Here is a 23561-nt window from a genome sequence, read left to right on the forward strand (position 1 = left end):
ATTTGTACCGTCAATGTGGCCCGTTGAGGGTGGCCAATATGCTGAAGTGGCCCTCAGTGAAATTGAGTTTGACACCCCTGCTTTAGGGGAACACATCATCAGTATATTCATCAGTTTATCAGATGCAGTTGAAAGCATTTTGTCTTTGTGTTTTTTTAATGCCGCACACAGCTGAGCAAGCTATTCTGTGCAATAACTTTACCATGGCCACAGCACTGTGTGTTCTCATCTTTACAGGTGCATTCAGGAAGAACCGTGCTTATGAATCCAAAATCTGCGTGTTTTTTTAAAGTCTAAAGTTGCTTTGGTTTTGTTACTATATTCAAAATATATTTTAACAAGCTTGCCTCCAGCAATAGTTTAATTATTTTACAAACCCTATGTGATGTTCCTTGCATTTTCTTCTTCTCTCTATTCATTGTGAATATGATGCCAGAGCATCTTTTTGACATAATGACGGATACATTATGAGCAGCCAGAAACACTAAAAATCCCTCTGTCTCCCAGTGACCGGAATGTATGCACAGTTTGGAGGTGTGTGTACATTTCCCTTGCTTGGAATTCTACTTGACAGGGTGTGACACACATACCAATCTCGATGTATACGGTCTCTATTGTTTAATTGAGAGTTGTTTCTTCACTTACTGGGTCGTTTAGGCTACAAAACATTAGGTTACTGAGGTCAGTGGTGTCAGAGACCTGGCAGGGGGCCAGCGTGGCCGCTCCTTTAAAGTCTCTGGTGATCAACCCGTGCAGGTGCAGTGGGCCACACGTCATGGATAACAAATCACTGCTGCTATCAGACTCCTTTACATTGAGGAACTCATTCACCTTGGGGTGTGAACTGCATTCTTGGTAGAAAGACCACATGGTTTCTGAGATGACTTTTAGTGTCATGGTGCAGTCTTAGTCTGGTGCAAACTGGTCCTTAGATGCAACGCAACATTTTTGTTTTTTTATTCAAGCCGACACAAAAATACGTTTGGTTCCAGGCATATTATAAAAGTCGTCTTACTTTCATCTGATTTTCCAGAACTGTCATGTCTCTCTTCTCCATCAGTTTGTACAGAGGCACAAGCTCTCCGAAGCCCTGGGTCACAGCCATGATCTGAGTCTCCTTGGAAAGATAAAGGGACAGATCCAGAGCCGTGTCCAGCCTCACCTTCCCAACACTGAAAGATGCGCAGGAGAACGAGGTTTATACATCCCCACTGAACTCATATGCAATTGTTTTGTTGTATTTATTAAGTTTATGTTCTTTACCTTAAGTGTATGCATGATTAAAACATTACCAATTTGCATGATTAGACCCAGATATTCCAACACCGCACTAAATTGTTCCAGAGTGAGACAGACCTGACCAGCTGGAAGACGTTCTGGATGAGGCTGGCCCGGTCGTTCCCAGAGAGAGCCGTGTGGTTGTACTGCAGCAGTTTGATGATGGAGTTCCAACCCTCACCAGCATAGTGGACCATGTAATAGCCACTCATGTTGACATTAAACTTCACCCAGTCCACTTCCTCTGGCAGGTAGAGCACATCTATGCACATGGCAAAGAGCACAGCCACAGTTTAACTGATGTGAAGTTCTTTGCACATGGATGATGTGTGTAAATTTAAACCTCACCCGTCTTTGTCTTGAGAAGGAAACGATGAACCGTGCTGGAAGCACTGGTCATGTACGTTAGTGGAATCTGCCACAGGAATCTGACGCATAACGAAAATGAAAACACGAACCATTAAATAAAGAAGCAGAACTCTGAGGATTTAATACAATATAACGGTGTTAAACCGTGATTTAAAGAAGGAATGTCAGTAATCTGTAATAATGTATATTTATGCGTTTCATGTCTATTACCCTTCAGTGAGCGAGGGATCGTCTGTCCTCAGGAAACGCTCCTGACTGAGTCTGACCTCCCGACCTTTGACCTCTACTGTGACCAGCGGGAAGCCCTCCTGCAGTGTCCAGGTGTCCATGATAGTCTTGACATCAAGCTCGTCATCAGAGTACCACTTCTAAACATGGGCGACCACATATCACATTTACTTCTTATATCTACATTCAAATCAGTGCTTAAAATGTTTATAATAACTGGAATTATGAGAAATTAGGCTTGATGAGAGAGCCAAGTAAATCTATCTGGAATGAAAGTTATTATGAAAAACCAGGTGTTTTCTCAACAAGGTTATCCGACAGAGTAAATGTTTTCGAAATTTTCAGAATGAGAATAAGCATCTGCAATTAAATATTAACCAGTTTGAGGCATTCTGAACATCTTTAGCAGGAAAACCAGTAATGGTGGATTTATTCTGTTGCTCTGCAGAACCAAGCAGCAAAACTCACAGAGGATCCAGACTGGAGTTTGCGTTTAGAGCAGAATTCTGCGTGTTTCAGTCGACCTTCATCCAGAGCATCTGAGCTGCAGACCTGGTGGACATTTAACAGAGAAAAAAGAAAAGACAACGTCAAGATAATGGCAAAAATAAAAAATAAAACATTAAAAAGACATTTCTCAGACTGCATGGACAACGACAACTAATGCTACAGTGTTCAACTCATCCACTGGTTGATGCACAGATTGCCAAATTTTAATGTGGTATTTATAAAGTAACAAAGTTGACTTAGATATTAATTAAACGCAGTCAGGATCTGATTTGAACTCACATCAGTCAGGCTCTCCCACAGGTGGCTGTTCACAGTGTTCTGGTAGCTGTAGCGCTTCAGGTATCGGATGATGCCGATCTCAAATGCTTCAGGACTCAGGAAGTCCCTCAGCATGTTCAGGATACATGCCCCCTGAAAACATACGAGCACAAACACAGTTAGCAAGAAAATGAACCGTTCCATGCGCATAATGTCAAGTTAAGTTATTTTACTTGTCCTTAAATTAGAGATGTATCGACCGAAGTTATGTGGCATATTTCTGATGTCTGGTTTTTGCAATGATTTGACCATCCAGGACATATTTGGATTGCTTTTTAATATTTAGAAGACAACATAATGGAGGGTCATTGATACTTTTTAAAACAAAGACAAATTATTGCGGAGCTGAAATTTGAACTGGCTTTAGCATCTTATGTTTGGTTTTAACATGGTTAGCACAGCTAGCATTACAAAAACAACAGTGTGTAGATTCTAGTGAATGTGGATCCTGAGATTTTCATCATACCTTTTGCCTTTTCCAAGACAAACATAACAGACAAGGGTGGGAACCTCAAAAAGATAAAACAAAGTTACTCTGCAATACTACTTTCAACCTGCATATTCTGAAAGTTTTTTTTTTCACTTGCAGCCTTTATTTTTCTCACACATGTCTTGACACATCGTCGAAAATACCGTTTCCATTTAAAAGAGTCTTCCTTCTTACCTCATTAAAGCATTCACTGATCGGGTAAAAGTTTAGACAGTTAAGTCAACAGACAAGGCTAAATTAGGTTAAAAAAACCAATCAGCTGATCTGTCCAGATCTTCATGAATAAAGTTCTAGCGCCATGTATGATCACAATCCACAATATCTAATGCTTAAATCTTCCAGTATACACCGCTGACCTTGTCATAAGACACATCGTCAAACATCTCCTGGATCTGCGTGGGGTTTTCCACTGGTGTGGAAACTGGATGGGACGAGCTCAGAGAGTCTACCTCCATCGCCTCAAAACACTTGCCCAAGAAGAAGTCATCCTAAGGCAAAGACAGCATGGAGAAAGTTAATTTGAATTAAACTTGAAGAAACAGAGACAGAAGAAGGTAAAAGATACAATAAGTTTTCTAAGTTGGGGTCTCACCACATGAAGCTCTGGGTAGGTGATGTCGAGGGAAATGAACTCCATGAACTTGGCAAAACCCTCATTGAGCCACAAGTCATTCCACCACTCCATTGTCACCAGGTTTCCAAACCACTGGACGAATCGGTGAAAAGGTTAAAACCGAATTCATTCCCCAGTAACCTCTCGAGGAGCAAGAAAAGACTCAAGGTTAACAAGTACCTGATGAGCAAGCTCATGGGCAATGACTTTGGTGATGCCCAGTTTGTCGGAGGCAGAGGACCTGTCAGGGTCAAAGAGAAGGCCAGTCTCTCTGTAGGTGGTCAGACCCCAGTTCTCCATTGCGCCTGACTGGAAGTCCGGGATAGCAGCCAGGTCTGCAGGGAACCACGTAAAGCAGGAATCAAATGTGGAACTGCTGACAAATTGATACTTCATTCTATCTAAAGTAGCTTTAACATTTATAATGATGCTTCCTGGCAGCATGGATACATTCTAAAGACGGATTCATCCTAGAGTCAGCTGACATGCACCAGAGGCCAAATAACAATGTACAATGTGTTTTCACTAACCCTGTTTGGGAAGTGGATATGGGATATCAAAGTAATCATCATAGAAGTCTAACAACTTCACTGCAGCATCCAAAGCAAAGGCGGTCTGATCGATCTTCTCTGGTACGGCATAGACAGAGATCTGACGGCAATCAAAGTGAAATAAATTATTAAAAAGCTGTTTATGAGTGTAATAACATATGAAACAACTTGGCCAGCACCATGAGTGAAGTCTCACCTTAACTCCGTGCTTAGTTGTTCTGCTCACAGACAGGAAGTCAGAGACGATGTAGGCCACCAGGTAAGTGCTCATCTTTACGGTCGTGTCGAAGTGATCCTCAAGCAAACCGCCTGGCAACTCCACTGTTTTAACCTGCGAACAGAAAAAAAAATCTGCTTTTATTTTACAGTCGGTCATGTTGCAGACACAAAACTTCATGCATTTTCTTTGCAACCTTTCTAACTTAGTAATACATTTTTAATAAGTAAAAATCTGAAAAGTGTGACATGCATTTGTATTCATCAAAATGAATAAATAAATATATTTTGGTCTTGTCTTTCATTTTGTTTCTTCCTTATGTTGCTTACGGAAAACAGGAAATTAGACTTCTTCAAAAAAAAAAACTTTAAACAACAATTTTCTTATACTCACTTTGGGCATGTTGGAAATGGCAATGTGGCGAGGCTCACGGATGATCCGTATGGTGAAGTTGGCTTTGAAGGCAGGCTCATCAAAACAGGGGAAGGCTCCACGAGCGAAGGTCGCCTCAAACTGCGTAGATGCTATGGCCCTGAGAGATAGAAGGACAACCTTTTTATTTTCAATTTCAGAGTTTTATTCAAAGATTGGGAAGAGCCAACTGGAAGTGTCGGTAATGGATGAAGATCATATTTTGTGACCTTACCGGACCTCCCCGCTGCTCGTACGGTAGCTGCCCTTGTAGAAACCATGAAAGCTGTCAGATAAGTTTGCAGCAAACTCCAGCTGGACCTCATACTTTCTGCCCTTGGTCAGAACTGATTCAGACAGGAGAGCAAGCTGATGGGATTGAGGGTACTCCAGCACCCGTAGAGGCCGGACGCCCTCAGGAGCCAGGAGAACCACGTTGGATATGTGCATTTGCTTGGCATGGAGGACAACGATGCTGGTGTCTTCTTTCACATCCAGACTGATGCGTACCATCCCGGTGAAGTCCAGGGAGGTGAGGTTAGGGTGTATGGCCAAGTCATAGTGCAAGGGACTGATGGTTACGGGAAGCCTCATGCGGTCCCAGGGGAAGGGTTCACCGTTGGTGGCGACAGGAAGCTGTTTGGCTTGATCTTGATTTGGGATTTGAGCTCCGGATGAGGGATGAATAGAAACAAAGAGCACCAGCAGGAGGGGAAACATGGTGGCAAGGACAACAGGAAATCCTTTCACCTAGAATATTATTAAAAAGAGCAAACATGCAGAATTTAGTTTAGATTCATAATTATTTCACAAAGTAAATTACCACAATTGAGCAGTTTAATCAAATAATTGCAACACAAGCACATTCACGGACAACAGCAGGGAAGACATGAGCACAACAGTTTCGATTTTACAAAAATCTTCATTCATTTATAGACGCCAAACAACTAGAAGAATACATATTTCACATAAAGCAAAAACCTGTATGATCTTACAGCTCCAATACTGATCTTTATTAAATTTAAAAATGTAACATTCTTCCACCTTACCGTTTCGCCTTCTCCTCGCAGTTTGTCAAGAGTGAAAGTGAAACAAAAGCTGGAGGAGGAATTATACGCAGGGCAGGAAACGGAGGAGAGCTGTCAGCAGTTAGTTCCGTGTCACAAACTGAGAAGCATCCTCGGTTTTTAAAATGTAATGCTTTCCCACCTCTGTAATTCAAACCAACACAGCCCAGAAGCTGCGGGGCATGACAACAACCCGTCTGGTTTTATCCCAATAAAACCTTCACAGTAAATAAATGTGGGCTAAAACTTACTGAATCATTGCATTAAAGTCCCTAAAGGTACCAAAGGAAACACGAGCATAATTTTCACAGGGACACTCTGGGAAAGGACCAGGAAGTCCAACGTATCTGTGACTAAACTAATTCAGACCACCAGAGGGGGACATTGCTTAATTTTAAAAGGAGTCAAGAGGCGCAAATTTCTCTTGCCAGAAAAAAAAAAAACATCTACAGATAAGTGAAAACTAAAAAGTATCTTACACCTTAAAACCATTTAAACAAGCAAACCTAAACATGACTAAAGACACTTGATATTCAGTGGGATGAGGAAACTTGTATTAATTCATTATATAATTTAGCAGGGCTCCAAATCAGTCAGTCTCTTAAATAAGACAATGCACCAAATTGAATATTTTTCTAGTAGGAGAAAACAAGTCCATTACTTATTTCTACAGGGGACATTTTAGGAGACATGGCAGGCTGTACAATGTTCTAAAACTTGCAGACCATAGAGTTGATAATAAAAGTAATAAAATGAACGTCATGAAACAATATTTTGTCATCTCAGAATAATTGATACATAATGAACTAAATAAAAAGAAAGAAAAAGCAACTCTTGCGAGTGGATTTAAATCAAGGATTATGTTTACAGTGTGTTACTAGAGTATTAGGTTTATGAGGAATGCATGGGTTGTCAGTATTTAGGGACAAATTCCCTAAATACTCTAAAAAATACCCCCTTTAAAATAAAACTTAAGACTATTGTTTAGAAAATACTTCATTGCAAACTGTCCTGTCACCAATGAAATGTAGTTTACAAAAGTCCAGCAGGTGGCAGTAAATTTACATGTGAGGTGGTTTGCCAACCGTCAACAATAAACGAAGAAGACGTCAACCGGAGGATATTCCGAGAGGGTCAATATGAAATAAAACAATACATTTAGGAGGTTTTTGACTTTAACTTTCAATAATTGCTGGGATTATTCCACAGGGACTAAATGGGTGCATATTATTGCGCCATATGTAATCAGACAACATTCTGCGGGAAGAAGAAACACATCTTTGGAAAAAATCACCAAAGCAGACTCAGGGTCGTTCTACTTAAATTTACTGAAAAGGTGAGGCGCTTAAATTAGCACAGTTTGTGCAAAAATGTTGTTTGCAACGTGTTGTGTGTTTTTATATCCTTTTGCATCACCGAATGCTACAATAACAATGCTATGACATGCCAGACCAGTTGCTAATGACGTTAGCTGCTAACCGTGGGATTGTTTATTATCTTTTCGCCGTTTCTCCCCTACTTCTGCGACAAGTTTCAGCTATTATTTAACAGTCGTCCCCAAACGTGTCATGACACTCAACACAATAATCTATATAATTAGTAATGGAGCTACATCCACTCCTATCTTTAAGACTGGGATGATTATAGCTTGCAGCTATTTCTGAACCCCAGGCCTGTTAACAGAAATAAGTGTTGTGTTTTGACAGTCATCTGAATTTCCTTCTGTTCCATGACTGTCCCATGATGGCTGTCTGTCAGGTCAAAGAAGCTCGACGAACCCTAAAAAAACCCCAAGTGGAAAAGTTTGACTGCACTCAGCACAAGCAGAAGTTCTGGTGCCACTGCTGTGGTCTTGAAGTTGAACGGAACGTCACAGATGACAACATGACAGTGATGTATGGAGGCTTATTGGAGCACATGGCCACGTACGTCTTTTATGGTTAACTTTTGTATTTAAATTCATTTGTTCTTTTCCTCTGGCTTTTCCACAGGTTGTCTCATTTGTAGAGGAGCAAGTAGATTTTTAGTCTGCCCAAATATTTAAGCATTTTTACCATTTTGAAGTTTATAACGGAGAGAATGAATATTTAAAATGCGTGCAGAGGACTTAATTGACTTCTTTCAAACGTAGAAATCGGGCTATATGTAATTTTAAACTGTAACTTGATCTGGGGATGACAAATCGTTAAGTCGAAAAACTGGGTATTGAAAATCTCAAATACTTTTCATTCCAGACGAGAACACAGAACCAGTACTTATAAGTTTTGGTGGGACAACAAGGCTGACCCCAAGCTTAGAGACAGAGTCCTAATCACAGAGGAAGAAACTGAAAGGTAAGACAACAAGTTTGTATGAAAGAAATATAGATTTAAAATCAGTTAAAATCAATGACATTGTTTGGTTCTTTCTAGGTTTAAGACTGAAGTGGCAAAAGTTTTGGAGTCCTTTGTGGAAAAGGAAGACGAGTATATTAAGCAGGTAATGAAAAAACATTTTGAGTTGTACTTTTGTTATTCTTCTTGAGATGAAACCAAAAACCATCAGCCGTGTGCTTACATAATTTCATTTGCACACTTTCTTTTTAAATTGATCTTTCTTGAATTAATTTATGCTCTAGAGTTATTTCAGACTGGACTATGTTCATAGGCAATGAGGCGTGACAGCGTGCAGTGAATGCTAACGAACGGTATTGTTTTCCTGCTTATCTTTCCATGACTGCAGCAAGCTGATGTTATCCGGGCCCAGGAAAAGCACCGCCAGGAGGTCTTCCAGTGTCTTTTAGAGGTTTGTTTTCCAAAGATGCAGTGGCAGTATCCATCACTGTGGCCTTGGCTGGTATTTTTCTATGTAGATCCCTTTATTTTCCAGTTTAATGCTTAGTCATCACAAGAGGTAAGCAACATTCACCCAGCTTTTATGAGATTGGGTTGCACAGATTTAACTAATTAGGATTTGAACTTATGCAAGTTGTAATAAAGTAAAAGCTATTTGGAAATTCAAGCCGAGAGGTGTAATGACGTTGCAGGGTAACTTGCCAAGTGATCGACATGAGTTGGAAAGAAATGTTGAGTGGAACTTGCAGGATAAAAAAAAAAGATTAAAAACAATGTTTGTAGCAAAATTGGTTATGAATTTTAACAGTTTCAAGGCAAAATGTAGTAAATAAATTTAAATAAATGGGTCTAGTGTTTTATTTAATAACTTGACTATATATTTTAATCTATCTGAACAAATACATGAAATAATTGTAAAGTTTGTTTAAATATTTAAAGCAGCTTCAAAGATATTCCCCCTAAAAATCACTCATCATTTCTCATCAATCTTTGCCCAAATATTTTTAATAACTACTAAACTTTCTTCAGCGTACCTTCTACCACTTTTCATCACACATGCAAAAAGCCGTGTTTTAATTATTTTTCCTCTTTTTTTTTTTATTCAACCTTTTTCACCTTGTTCCATATTTTATGTTTGGGTTGCATTTTATTTTTCTTTTACATTGTTTTCACCCTTTGTCAGTTAACTATAATTGTAGACATAAAGAAGGTATTAGTTGATGGTTTATTCAAATATTTGTGGCCCAAAATTGTTTAATGATAACAGAAAACTGAAGTTAAGCATTATTAGACGTAAGATATCCTCTGTGAACCCATGTTGGCTTTTCCTGAATCAATATCAGCCCAATGAAGAGCGGGAATCATCAAATGGACCCAGCAGCACCGATCCATCCGTGGAGGTTTCTGTCAGGTAACGCTGCGTCGACATAAAACAATAAAGCATTTTATGTTGTCATTGATTTCACTTTGAGTGATGTCTCTGTTTGGGGCTCATCGTCTTGTCTGGGAACCAGTTCTCAGTTTCAGTCTCAAGTGTCGGCGCAGCAGGTTGGGAGCAGGTTTGACCCGATTATTGAGGCGCCCTGGACTCTTGCAGGACACAGCCTGACTTTTATTGGTTATCAGGTAAACTCCCAGCTTTTTTATGAAACTTTGAATGCTTATATGTTTGTATTATTTTTTCACTAATTTGATGCACTTCAATAGACAGTCTTTTTTTTCTCTTTTGCAGGATTCATCAAGCAGTGGGAATGTGCACACAGGTAACATCTTGTTAATTATTTTGTTATTCATTTTTCTTTTGTTGACTTCACAGTGGCTGACTTCCGAGATCTGTCTCCACACAATGCAGTCAAGCACAATTTTGGAAGAATGGATATATTGACCTTATGTCTGACCACAATTTACTTGATTTTCCCTCATCAACAGAAAAATGATCCCAAACAAAGCAGGACAGCTATAGCAATGTGGCGGAAAAGAGTTGGTGTTGAAATGTTTCAACATGAATGAAATTCTGCAACAGAGCTGTGTATCTACAAGTTCCTGTAAACCTCATTAATCTGAAGCAATGTTGTGACAAAAAGTGACTCAACATTCCTGCACAGAGGCTGATTAACCCATACAAAAATGGCAGCTTTAAATTGGGCGGGCGCACAAGCTTTTGAATCATTGATTTTCATTTTTTTCCCCCCATGCCTGCATTGTCAGTGAGAAAAAACATTATTTTTGTCTTGACTGTGTGTTCTGACTTATCTATTTTTAATTTAATGTTTTGCTCTTCTCACATGGTGTGTTGTTTCTCCAGTAGGTTTGAGTTTAGCTCAGCATTGCGTTGTGTGTGTTGCAGGAGCCGTTCCACCTTGGCTCCAAGATGATCCACTAGAGGGGCCGTCTGGAGCAGCGGCACAGGCTGAGATCGGCCCGTCACTCCAGGAGTTCCTCAAGCAAAGTATTAGCCGTGTTATGATTTAGCACTTGCACTGTTTGCTATACAAAGACCAACTAGTCATTAATTTAGATTTATGAGCTACTTTTGTTCTCTAGAAAGTCCTGAAGTTTGCATCGTCTAAATGTAAACTTTTAGATAATGTTTGCATTGCTCCTCTGTCTTTTTTCCAGAGGAGCAAGAGAAACTAAGGAAGCTTCCTCCGAACAGAGTGGGAGCCAACTTTGATCACAGCTCTCATACAGACGCCAACTGGCTTCCCTCTTTTGGTAGAGTGTGGAACAGTGGCCGGCGCTGGCAGTCCAGGTAAGATCCACAATGGGAAAAGAATTGCCACTTCTGAAGAACATTGGAGATATTTTGGGGGAAAATAAGAAACCATTTGGCAAGGCTGTATTAGTTATAGGTAAGAAAATTTAGTTCCTTCAATTGGAGGTCCAGACAGTTGTCACAATGGACAACTGAAAGCAGAACAGTTATGTTCATAATAACAGCAGTGTGTTTGAAAAGGTGAGTAAACCTTTAAATTCTTCAGATAAATTGTATTTTAATGAACACAAATGCATTGGGGACACTGCACATTCTATTTCAAAGCAAAAAAGTAGAAAATGTAATTGAATATTACAATATTTTAAAGGAAGTGAAGAAATACAATGTTAAAAAAAAGTAGCAGTTTGACATCTTTTTTTATAAACTCAAAAATAAACTACATAAACTACGAAATACTGGAAGATTAATCTTTCCTGAGAATCATGAATTAATATTTAGTTGCATAAACACGGTTTCTGATAACTGCTTCACATCCGTGGTACATGGAGTCAACCATGTTTTTACAAGTGGATGGTGTGTAGCTGGTGAGTCCTTTGCTGTCATCAGTGGTCATATGGTCCTTCATAAATAAGCACAGACTGTTGTGTTTTGTAATATGCTCATGTGGTGAGTGTGTTACAGCATTGCTTAGTGCCACAATTGTGATTAAAACAAATAATTATTTATTTTCTTTAATTTCTGTTCATTTGGTATGTAATAATCAATTATCATTTTACATTAAGCTGCGGTTCTAATGGTTCATTTGTTAGTTTTCACGTTCAAGCGCTGAAGATGTCATATTTCTCATTTACATTCCACCCATGACGTTTGATGTCAGTGTGATTTAATACAAGCCGCCTCTAAGCTCTGTGAGATGGATACATATGCAACATGTTTTTAAATGGATAATGAGGAACCCTGCATTCGGTTTTTTCTGCAACAGCTTAATGTTTTATTACTTTACCTAAATCAACTGACAAAGATACTGAAATCCTGATTCTTGCAGTCTAAGGAAAAGTTCAAATTTACATAGTCTAATCCAGTCACACTTTGTCTCAGCTTAAGCAACCTTCAAGTCCACACTGTTATGAATTTATTATTTCTTGTCCCCAACAGACACCAATTCAGACAAGAGGAGGGGCAGAAGAATAAACAGAAGAGGAAGCGGGAACATGGCACAGGCGGATCAAAAAAAACAAAACCAGCCGCCCAGTTCTGACATTTAAAACTTGATTCCATGCATTAGTACGGTACTAAGGTTTGGAATGATGTTGTTTTTATGTGTTAAGTTGGTTTTTATGCAGAATTTTTGTGAAGCTTTCTTGCAGCGTTGAAACCAATAAAACACCCCACTTTTAATAAGGACATGCACCGACTTGCGCTGTGTAGTTATAATTTACATAATGAAAAGCCTGAGGAAGGGTAATTTTGTTAGTAAGCCACATTTGAAATTGCATTTTATGTTAACAGAAGTTGTGTCTCATGCTTTGCTAGGCTCTTGCTTTGCCCTACAGTTAACAGAAAACATCGTTTTAAGGTATTTTTATTCCAGCAGGGGGCGTGAACAATCCAAATGACACTACATGTTAAAAAGTTAACAAGATATCAGTCCTGTTTTTTATTAAGAATGCAGCTTTACCTTTTTTTAGCATATGTTTTCTATTTGGCCAGGCTGTAACCCTATAAATGATGAGCTTTCACCCCCGTTTTCAGATCATGTTACAGACAGAATTACGAGAAAAGTGGAGCAAAGGCAAATGGGGTCACTTGTAGATGAATGACTGCTTTTGAATATGCAGCATGTGGTGTTCCACTTCCCTATGCTAAAAAAAAATAGCATGCAGCCTTTTAAAGTCACCTTAACTTGTCAAGAAGGAAGTTGGTTTTGTGTCAGTAAAGTAAAAACACATTTCCAAATGTAAAAAAGACAAATTAAAAGAAATCATATTGGGCTTGTAGGATTTTTGTAAGCATAGGGTTTATACATGTAGTCTGATTTTCTGACTAGAAATAAAAGTTATTTTATCACAGTGACATTTCAAATGTGGTCCCACTTCAAGCTTGAGTATTCTACTGGGTTATTTGGAGTAGGAGGGCTCTATTCAGTATTTTGTTTCTTGAACTGTGCTCTTCTGGTCAGAGACCTCAGAAGTTATTCATGTTTTCAGGCCTTGTCTTTTCAGAACTTCTCTTTCAGCTTCTCTTGACCTTCTCATGTTCTTTTGTTATGTTGCTGCTGCTTTGCAGCGCTACGTCTCTCACAACTGCCCTCTTTTCTACTTTGTCCTCAACCACAATGTCCAATGGGTGAGCCATTAGCTGTTAGTGTAGATTTGGACCTCAGGGATCTGACCTTTATCATTCAATGCTAATCTAGATGGTATATCCCACTTTGACTGCATTTGACACAGTTACACCTGTTCAATTCTGTTACCAAGAATTGCAACTCAATACATTTAAGCAGGAAAATGTGATAAAGATGACTTACTGAATTTACAACCGACCATCATTAAATTTTATATCCATAGAAATAGCTGACTTTGTATGTCAGGGTTGTTAGTGTCAGATGGGCTGGTCTAAGTATTTCAGAAAATGCAGATTTCCTGAGATTGCGCCATCCTACCTTGTATCATCATCTCAGACTGGCAGTGGTGTGGTAATAGTGTGGCAAATGTTTTCTTGGCACACTTTGAAGCCTTTTAATATCAATCAGATGTAGTCTAAACATCACAGTCAACCAAGGTTTGTTAGAAACCATACCAAAACCCTTCATAAACACAGTGCATCTATCTTTAATTGGTACCTCCAGCCAGCTAATCTGACACGTTAAAGTGCTAAAATTTTGAACTAATTTGTTAAGAACAGTGAGTTCACCGTAATCCAGTGGCCTACACAGTTACCAGACCGGAAATGCTCAGATGATTCTGCGGTCTTTGGGTGGTTCAGAGATGAGTATAAATACATATGTGTACCTGGAAAACAGTTTGGACTGGAGATGCAACAGTAAAGCTGTCCACAAGAAGAAACAGAGCAGAGTTTACTTCTTGAGGAATCTGAAGAATTCTAATATTTGCAGTAAAATGCAGCATATTGTCTCATGAGTCTCAACAGAGGCTGCTTTAGACTCACTGTGTTACAGACAGCTACAGGAGTTCCTTCCTGCCCACAGCTGTTAGCTTCTACAATTGTTGGAAGAAAGTTGTGAGGAGTTACAACATTTAAATTCCCTCATTATAGAGGACCTTTAGGTTTTGGCGAATGTACAACTGAAAAACATGCTAGGAATATTTGGGACACCTTGCTGAATCTGTGTCACCAATAGCTAAGGCAGTTATGAAAACAAAATGGAGTCTAACATAATACCAGCAAGATATACTTAAAAGTCGTCACGTCTGGTTGAGCTACTTGGCAGCTGTAGCCAGGCATTTGACACCAGGTTGTTTGTAAATAATGGCAATAAAAAACTAGGAATTAAAACAATGAGCTTGTCAAAAGTTTAACGAGACAGATGAATGAATGGATTTAGAGCATATTTCACTTCGTGCTTACAGGCCTTTCTCTTTTATCTTTTCCTTCACATGGCAGAAGAAAATAAAGCCCCAGTGTGCTAACATGGGCGTGGAATCACTGCAGCTGCAAGGCACTATAGGGATACATGTAGCGGATCTATTCTTAGCTCTGTGAAAACATGGCTCTCCCTAATTCAGTACAAATGGGAGGAAAAGAAGGGGATTACCACACAGTCTGATACAGTAAACGGTCACTGTCAGTGTGGCTGTAAGATAGTTGTACGTTTCAGCCACGTTTCGTTGCCGATTAACTGTCTTGTCCTTCCTTATATGCAGTAGGTAAATGTTAAATATCAAAGAATTTAGTGTGTATCGAGGGTTCAGCACAAAAGCCCTCCTGGCTTTAAAGGACTGGGAGGGGAGAAAAGCACGTGTAGTGGGTGGAGGTTTAACTAATCCACAAACCAATAAAAGAGCAGTATTTTTGAATAAATCTGCATGTTTTAAAAAAATTGGTAGTGGTGGAATGTTGATTGGGTAAAAGGACCACAAGCAGCCAATCGGATAAATGGCAAAAGCCCAGCTGGCCGGTAAGTCCCGCCTTCCGCGTAGTTGTCAGCGAACCCCGGAAATGTACCTTAAAGCGACAGGAGAAATTTCAGGCTAAGGTTACAACAAGGAAAACAGCTGCGAATACACACACAAAACAAGAAGACACAGATATAGAGGAATGGACGTAGCTTCGTAAAGCAGCAAGCGACTTGTGTGAGAGGACGAGACTGAATGTATTCGAGTATTTTGAGCCGTCACCTCCGCTGCTCAGACGGCTAACTTCTGGCTTCGATTTTCAAGTGGCAACGTTGACGCTGCAGCCAGCAGGGCAGAGATAACAAAAAGGCCAAACTCCGAGACGACAGGAATGCGTCAGTCTTGACTGTCTGGGCTGTGTTTCGTTTCCTGCGTCCACCTTTATTTGAGAGGTTTGTAACCCCAGAATTATCTTCTTCTTCTTCTTCTTTTTTTTTGGTAGCCATTTATAACTGCATTTTATGAAGCTTTTAGAGTGTCTGTTGGGAAATAAGACAAAAGCTTTCTGTTTTTAACTTGTAATATAGCTCGTTCCGGCTGAAATTCTTCCCCTGTTTATCATTCAGGTTGTGACAGACATCATTCTTAAGAATCAGGTGAAAGAATGACTGGCATCCAGTCAGAGACAGCTGATAACCTAAGAGTAGTTTGCAGGATTAAGAAAGGGGGCGTTCCCCTGCTTTGTCTGTTTTCTCTGCACTTTTTTTTTTATTCGTCCGCATGCACCCTGTGGTGCTATTGATAAAGAAGTGTTCATCAAAATGTCATTATCATTCTCTTGAGTTGTGCATCTGTCATGGGAACGCTCGTGTTGATGCATATGCTTTATTTTAATCTTTATACACTCTTGGGTTGTGCATGTGGAGACTAAACAAATAGGGAAATATCAACAAGCCATGCAAAATAACTGTAAGAAAATGGCTCGTGCTAAGCAAGGGAGTTGATGATGATGATGATGATGAATGTAAAGCGTGCAGGTGACTAGCACAGCAGTGGGTGTATTGTTCCCTTTGATTGCACTTGGGAGCTGTGTTGCATCATGCACTGCACAGGCTACTGATGCTGGCCTTGTAGCATTGTTTCTAAAAAAAATCATTTGCTAGCCTTTTATTGCATTATTGTAGGTCTTATTGCCAATGCACTGTCTCTATTTATACTGATAAGCATGGGTGGATGGCACTTACTTGCACATTATGCACATGTGCTTGCAGACACACACTGCCTCACCTTTATTGCACACGTGCATGTGGGAATCCTGCAGCTGCCTCACATTCATCCAACCTTAGAGCTATTCATATTTCACACGCATATTAACATAGTGTACACATCCACATTGCAGCAGCAAAGTCCACGCTTTGCACTAAGAGCCCACCCCCACCTCATTCTCCCTCTCTCTGTCTGGGAGAAAGCAGTGGGCTTTGTCCTCAGCTGAGCGTGACGTCATGCAGATATTTGCTGTAACCAACCCTGAAGGCATTGTACATGTTGTTCAGCAGGCCTGGGCCTGGGCTTGTCCTGTGCAAAAACACACACCCAGGAAAGAAACCATAATTGATTCTTGGACAATGTTGCAGGTGAAGATAGTGGAATTTTAAAAATGCAGTCATTTTACAGCGGTAGAAAGGACAGCAAGATCAGTCACTGTAAGGGTGATTGTGGGACTCTGTTGGATGAAAAGACAGCAAAAACTGCTGTGTTTGTGTACTTTAATGTTCAGCCTGAAGGAGCTGAATTATATGCTTTTATACAAACAAACCAGTGAAGAACATTGGATTATGCAAGATACTGTTCATGAGGGACCTACTGTGTGCCTTTTCATCTTCATATATGGAACCACCAGTGTCTAGTTAGGCTGTTTAGAGGATTAATGCAATATGATTAGCATGGAACTTACTTGAGGCTAGTAGCAATAAAAACTGAGTGTTTTCCTTGATTCTACCTAAACACAATAACAGCCTGCCGATGCATTATGTACCTCGCCTGCAGCTCAGTTACAGTTTCCACTTTTATTGATGGGGAGGTCAACTGATAATCTGAGACACTTAAGGGACACCATTCATCTTGTCATTTGTGTGTTCACCCTGTCTTTCAGCAAACAGAGTTCACCTCATGCGTAACGGTGTTCTGATTGCATGGTTACAGTTCATGGCTGTGGTGTTCTTTTTCCTAACTGGTGGTGCTTTGTGAAGTGGTGGATACTAAACGCTTTGAGCTGATGAGTGCTTGTCGTCAGCCCTCCAGTGAATGTCTACAGGATTTTATGTCAGAGGTTACAGATGATTATGTTGGTTAGATCCAATACTCGGCACGGCTCTGGGGCTATATTGATCTCTAATACTGAACGTGTGGCTGCATCTGAATGCTGCTATTATAGAATCAAAATTACTTTTGTCAGATTTGACTAAAAAAGATTATTTTAAAGGTACAAGAAATGGAAGAGGAAAAATATGGTTTATTTATTCCTCTAAATTTGGATAGACAAATTTAGAGGAGTAAATAGCATCCTGACCTGTTTTTTGACATCCAAGTAAACATATGAATAAGCAGACATTCATCCATGGACATACATAAACTACAAAATTAAAGCCAAGTCTTTTCTCTCCGTGTTTTTAAAAAGAAAACTGTACATTTATGTTGAGTACTAAGGTACTTAACATAAAGTACATCATAAAATGGCAATATTCTTTCCTTAGGCATCTAAGAGATATAACAGGTTTAGATTAAATAGCTCAATGAAAATGCACATTATAGTTTAGTTTCCTTAACTGAACTTATCTGTTTTAATATTTTAAATAAACTGGTACATGTGAAACTTTAATCATTGCAAACCGTGTGTATGGTTAGCTTAATGTTTTCTCTGGCTTATTATTAAATCTCTGGCAGCTTATTTAAAAGCACAACATGTCCGCCAAACCGGCAGTTTTCCTAAATCTGTGTTTTATTGAATTTTGTATATAACAAGGAGCTGGAAACGCTCTAAAGATGTTTAAATTAAAGACGTGTCATCGGTGTTTCCCTGTGTTTTTGAATCCACGTACTGAAAGAATATTCATAGTCAGACATTCATACATGTAATGTTATTTATCCACCATTTTCTTTACAACATATGTTAAGTATTACAGATGTTTTAATTTCAGATTTCCAAGGCAGCTCAGACATTAAATCCTCGTCAGTTGCCCTCATCATGTTTAATCAGTGTTTTCCTGTGCTGCTTTTTATTGATCTCGTTTGATCTAAAGATACTTGTTCACTGTTAGATTCTTGGACCAAAGTCAGTGATTGAAGATCTTTACTATGGGAGAAAAATACGTTAATGTTGTACATTTGGCTGATTATATTTCTACTAAACAAATTAGACTGAAACTATTCCAGTCTTTGCAACACGAATACATCAGCTTCCACTGTTTAACAGGAGATTTTCTTTTTCATCTTTTATGCTCTTCATCTCAGCTTAGTCTCCAGTGGCTAGATGGCTTTTTTTATTAATTGGACCTAAATCTCAGCTGACATTAAGAGGAGATGGCAAGATGACTGCATCGCTTGCTGAATTAATCAGCATGGTCTGACATTACAGCCTGAGAAACAAAGGTCTATGATATCCAGCTACTAGTGGGTGTCTTCTTAAACTAGTAGAACTTGGGCATGTTGTTCTGCAAAGTTGAAAAGCTTTTTCTGAAACATGCAAAAAAGGTTCATGGTATGCAATTTTACAGAAAAAAAAAATCCATATTAGATTATATTCACTTTTTATATTCTCATAACGACTTTTGCAATAATTTTTTTTTTTTAACTTTCCAAAGAAAGAAACAACTTGACTGTATTCGTGTTTCTGGATCTCCAGCTTTGCAATCCCAAAGTCTCGTTTAAGAACAGTAGCTGGGATGTTGCTTGTGGCCCAAAAAACACATTTTATATCTGCTTTAAAGCTGTGGCATCAAGACTCTGGAATGTCGGTACTGTTGTTGTATTTAAGAAGCAGTTAAATACTTTACTTTTTAAGCAGACATTTAGTTTGACATTGGTTTTATTTATTTTGTTGTTAGTTTGCCTTTAATATTTTGTATTTGATATGCATTGTAAGGCACCGTAAGATTCCATAATATATTGTATGGTAATACAGTTTATTCTTGAAGATTTGATTTACGTAATCAAATCTTACAAATGTTGTGCCATGTTAAGTTAATAGCCTTTCATTTTTTGCCCTTAAGCCACTTAATAAAACAGACTGATGGTATCTTGTTACAAAATGTTAAAGGTCAATCTAATTGTGGGATAATCATGCTCTACCAAAACCCCTGTCTGGTTGTTATTCAGAGCTTTTACTCAAAAGTGACAAGCAGTGAAACTGCAGTTTCTTAGAAAATATAACTAGAAAATGGTTATTCACTTTCCTGGCTAATTATTAATCATACAATATTAAGATTCACAGTTTCAGCAGACTTAGGTGGTGGTGATGATTATAATTTGAAATCTACTGCAATGTCAATTATAATAATGTTTTCAGGTCTTCAGTTTATTATGATGGGTTAGGAAGATCTGTGGTTCAGTGTTTAGTGTGGAAGCATTTTGTGAAGGTTTTCTCACGCTATTCCTAACTGCCCATTTGTGTGTTTGAGCCACCACATAGAAGATCCTGTGGTCAGTCGTTTTGGTAATCTTTTCTCTTTTCGTTTGAGTTAACTCATTACTGCATAGCCTGTGTTCCCTCTTCGTTGCAAGATAAACTCATAAGTTTCAGTCTTTCAACTTGTTTCCTTTTGTTTGTGTCTCTAAAGTGAAATTACCTCTAGTCAATCTTTTGTCATTGTATTTTACATTATGCTCACAGTTTTAGTGGATATAAACTTATAGGTTGTTTTTTTTAGGTCCCATTGAAGAACACATGTGAATGTGCCTTTTATATTTTTAAATAGCTTCTCTATTTGTGCCAGAATTAATGAGTAGTTATTGGAAGGTACAAGTCTGTATTATGTAGGTCAGCAGAGAGCTCATCATACTAAGACTTGTTCACTCTCAGCCTCTTTCCTGTCACTGTTTTGCTCTCTATATATGTTGACTTGTTTCTTCTATGTTGTCACATGCTTCATTTTTCAGTATTCTGCTTCTCACTGTGGCAAACATTAGCTTAATAGAAAAGCTTGACTCTTGGCATAAATAACTTGTTACTCCATGTATTTTGAATAAAAAACACATTTGTGACCGTAAAGTAAGAGAAGTGAAACTGTGTGCACAAATGTTTGCAGTGTAACTGCAGTTCGACTGCAACTGTCTGTGGAGACTTTGCTGCCAGATCAAACACTGATATTTTTAACCAAAACACACAGCAAGAACTGGAAGAAGCACTTATGGTGGCTGACATAGTGTTCCATTTCTGTACCTCTGATTCTGTAATTTCGATCTGAGCATGATGTCCGATCCAACTAAGCTATGATTCAAGGACAAAAACTAATTGGATTTGCAGATTAACATGGCGAGATTAACTACTGTTAGGAATACAAGCTATTCCCAAAACATTTTTCTGAATTTTTGTATTCAGGACTTTTGCAGCAACATGTTCACTAAATAAGGTTGTACAGGGAACCACCCACCTATTCGCGGTTCAGTAATTGAAGATTCACCTACTTGTGGATTTTTCTGTGGGACATAGCACCATATTTCATAGAGCATATCCAAAATATTCAAAGAAAAACGCAGATGGAAATGGAGATACCTAGGCGCAATGCTGCTTGGCATGCCGTTGACTGTCATTGGAAAGCAGTCAGGGAACGCCATTCATTTTCCTTGCTGCTGATTGGCTCTACCCCCAAGAGCAGAATTAAGGAAGACAGTTGATGTTAGATCCTGCAGTATTTCAGAGACAGTTTCCACTATATGTATCATGCTGGAGTATATTCAGTGTTTTGACTATTAAAATAGACATTTTCAAATAGTCATTTTCAGATGGGGTCACTAAGCCCTGTGAATAAAAAGATCTCCAGGGTATTTCTCTCTTGTCATTTGCATGCTAATTACTGCACTACATCAATGTGTGTTGCGTTGTAAAGGCTGTTGTGTGTATGTGACTCGTTTCCCCACTGTGTGTCATCAGAGACGGGAAACTGCTTTGTTGTTCTGCTGTTGTTTAAGATGTGACGTAAGGTCCAGGGGACATGTAGACAACTATTTAGGGGTGAAGAAGAAAGTGGCAGGGAATGTGTGGAAACGGTGTGAGGGAATTGTAGGCATCACAGGTGCAGACAGGTGTGAGTCAAACAAATTCGGCTCAATTTTGGTTTCCACAATCCTATCTTGTTGTCTCTACAGTATCTATTTTAGTGTACAAGCCTCATGACGTTATATTGTTTACCACCAAAGTGAACAATAGCATTGAGTAGTAGCTCAATACCAGCTTCACATTTAAAACTGTTGGTTTCTTGTGAGGCTTCCTGCATTAAAGTCTTTAGCTCTTTATTCACAGTAGCTCCATATCCATTTTGAGTTTGGTATTTGTCACCTTTATGATTCACACTGACATTGTACACACTGTGGCTTTTTATGATGCATTTCTTTGCAACACTATCCTGTTAAATATACAGACATTCATATGACTACAGCTGCTATTTGACCCATTAGCTCACACCCTAAAAGATAAACTTGGCAGCAACTGGCACTTGCACTGCTAATTATCAAAGTAAGTCTGTTTTTCCAACAGACATAAAAGACTCAACAAGAAAAATGTACAGATCTGAAAGTAAAACACCTGAAAGTACGTGATTACTAACAAGCTGTAAGCAACACAATATGCCTCCAACGGGTTTATTTCATGTACTGATGACAGATGCTCACAAATTAGTTTATTCAAATCAACTCTCTAGCATTGAAGACTCTAATGACTAATTGTTGTCTCACTTTCCAGGCTCAAATTAAGGCCAAATTAAGCAAAAAAAAAAAAAAATCCTGCCCTGTTTTCACGGATGTAGTGAAAGTAGGTGTAGGTTCAATATGGATTGGTTTTGGTGAAGATTAGAAGTTGGTGTTTGGGTTAGGCAGTTGACAGTGAATGGACATCTCCTTCAGTGACCTAATGGGATTGCTGAGCAACCTTCTCATTGTAAGTTAACCTGACCCCAGGATTAACCCCAGTCAGACCTTTAGTTGACCTTTATTTTTAAATTCCCACACCAAAATGGATCAGAGGCCCTGCATGTTGGAGTCTACAGATATGCACATATCATTTAATTATAATGAAATATTAGAAAAACTAATACGCAGTGTCATTGTAAAATCCCACATTTAATTCACTCTCCTGCTGCATCTCTCAGTACAATGTTTAGGACACTTTCAATGTGACTCACCTTTTTTTCTACTCCTAACACACTTGGGTGCAGAAAACTAATCTGGAGAAAAGGGAACTCATCTGGATGGAGAAACATGTTATTGTCATGCAGTTTGAATCTATTAATCTATGCAATTGCCCAGCGTTCACTGTAGACTCAACCATCCTTTGCGACATTTCACTCTATAGCCCTCCCAGAAATGTAGTTGTTAATAAGCTTTAACTCTTCTTGTAATATTTCTCATCATCCACTTTTGTTGGTAACCATCAGTTGACTTGTTTGGTGAAATGTGTTGGCAAGACATTGGGCGAGTGCTTAAGACTTAGTTGTTTTCCCCCTTCTTTAACTAAATATCTATTTGGAACACAAGCAAAAGCAATGTGGCACAATCATACAATGCAAGAATTCCCCTAGCATGAAATTAAAGAGCATGAGAGATGGGTGAAAAGAGAAGCAGCTGAATGTAAAGTGAAGGATTGAGAACTGAGAGGGAAAAGTGTTGAGGTGGAGAGAGAGAGGGAGAGAGAGAGAGATCTTTATTTCCTGTCCTCCATGAATAGGCAGCATATTTTTCTGGAACATTCCTCTGAGCTGGCCAGGCCTGTCACCAAGAATTGGGCTGCCACACTTTTCCCCCATCTCCACATTTCCTCTAATTGCAATTTTTGTGTTACTGGATATTGTACCTAAGTCACTTCTTGATTATTTTTCTTCTACACTGTTTGGTTCCTTTAACTGTTTTAAAGAGCTCTTATCAGAGAGGAAAGTGGAAAAAAATGTCTTGCAATTAGCATTAAATGTAGGCTGTGAAAGTCACGTAACTCTTGTGGTAAATGGTTACAAATCATAAATACATTAGATTTAAGTAAAATAAGATCAAGTGGATTGCATAAAACTTTTTAAATGTTCGTTCAGGAATTTATTCATAGCAGCACATTGCATGACACTACAGGATATATATACAGAAAACAAGTTTCCAATGTTCAAAATCAAACTATCTTGTAGCAT

At 38.8% G+C, this 23561-nt stretch overlaps 3 protein-coding genes across 3 annotated transcripts in view; 2 read left to right on the forward strand and 1 right to left on the reverse strand.

The window, feature by feature from the left end:
• The window catches only part of LOC106957353 (endoplasmic reticulum aminopeptidase 1-like), an 18364-nt gene extending 11973 nt beyond the window's left edge, over positions 1-6391 (reverse strand). Inside the window, exons 1-14 of the mRNA XM_015048656.1 lie at positions 6035-6391; positions 5221-5735; positions 4968-5106; positions 4554-4688; positions 4337-4457; positions 3987-4141; positions 3786-3899; positions 3550-3681; positions 2665-2796; positions 2344-2427; positions 1858-2015; positions 1627-1706; positions 1357-1540; positions 1016-1172 (exon numbers count right to left, since the gene is read on the reverse strand). Coding sequence (XP_014904142.1) covers positions 1016-1172; positions 1357-1540; positions 1627-1706; positions 1858-2015; positions 2344-2427; positions 2665-2796; positions 3550-3681; positions 3786-3899; positions 3987-4141; positions 4337-4457; positions 4554-4688; positions 4968-5106; positions 5221-5705 — 2076 coding nt within the window. The 5' untranslated portion in view covers positions 5706-5735; positions 6035-6391. The remainder of the gene's footprint in view (positions 1-1015; positions 1173-1356; positions 1541-1626; positions 1707-1857; positions 2016-2343; positions 2428-2664; positions 2797-3549; positions 3682-3785; positions 3900-3986; positions 4142-4336; positions 4458-4553; positions 4689-4967; positions 5107-5220; positions 5736-6034) is intronic.
• A 736-nt stretch (positions 6392-7127) lies between these two features.
• On the forward strand, positions 7128-13169 carry cenatac (centrosomal AT-AC splicing factor). The gene is made up of 11 exons (XM_015048657.1): positions 7128-7388; positions 7811-7977; positions 8287-8385; positions 8464-8530; positions 8774-8836; positions 9729-9796; positions 9900-10011; positions 10118-10148; positions 10733-10834; positions 11005-11137; positions 12257-13169. The coding sequence occupies exons 1-11, from the start codon at positions 7269-7271 to the stop codon at positions 12357-12359; spliced, it is 1065 nt and encodes a 354-aa protein (XP_014904143.1). The 5' UTR covers positions 7128-7268; the 3' UTR covers positions 12360-13169.
• A 2078-nt stretch (positions 13170-15247) lies between these two features.
• atosb (atos homolog b) overlaps positions 15248-23561 on the forward strand; it is a 29640-nt gene continuing 21326 nt past the window's right edge. Inside the window, exon 1 of the mRNA XM_015048651.1 lies at positions 15248-15629. The gene's annotated coding sequence lies outside the window, so the exon portion shown is untranslated. The remainder of the gene's footprint in view (positions 15630-23561) is intronic.

This window comes from Poecilia latipinna, unplaced genomic scaffold (genome assembly GCF_001443285.1).
Source record: "Poecilia latipinna isolate Pla-1442-1.1 unplaced genomic scaffold, P_latipinna-1.0 Scaffold896, whole genome shotgun sequence".
NCBI lineage: Eukaryota > Metazoa > Chordata > Actinopteri > Cyprinodontiformes > Poeciliidae > Poecilia > Poecilia latipinna.

What these genes read in the sequence shown, in the direction of transcription:
- cenatac (XM_015048657.1), top strand. Translation starts at nt 7,269, where the DNA reads ATGGGTGCATATTATTGCGCCATATGTAATCAGACAACATTCTGCGGG. An exon ending in CCAGGAGTTCCTCAAGCAAA is followed by an intron (nt 10,835 to 11,004) that starts GTATTAGCCGTG and finishes TCTTTTTTCCAG; the next exon opens with AGGAGCAAGAGAAACTAAGG. An exon ending in GGCCGGCGCTGGCAGTCCAG is followed by an intron (nt 11,138 to 12,256) that starts GTAAGATCCACA and finishes TGTCCCCAACAG; the next exon opens with ACACCAATTCAGACAAGAGG.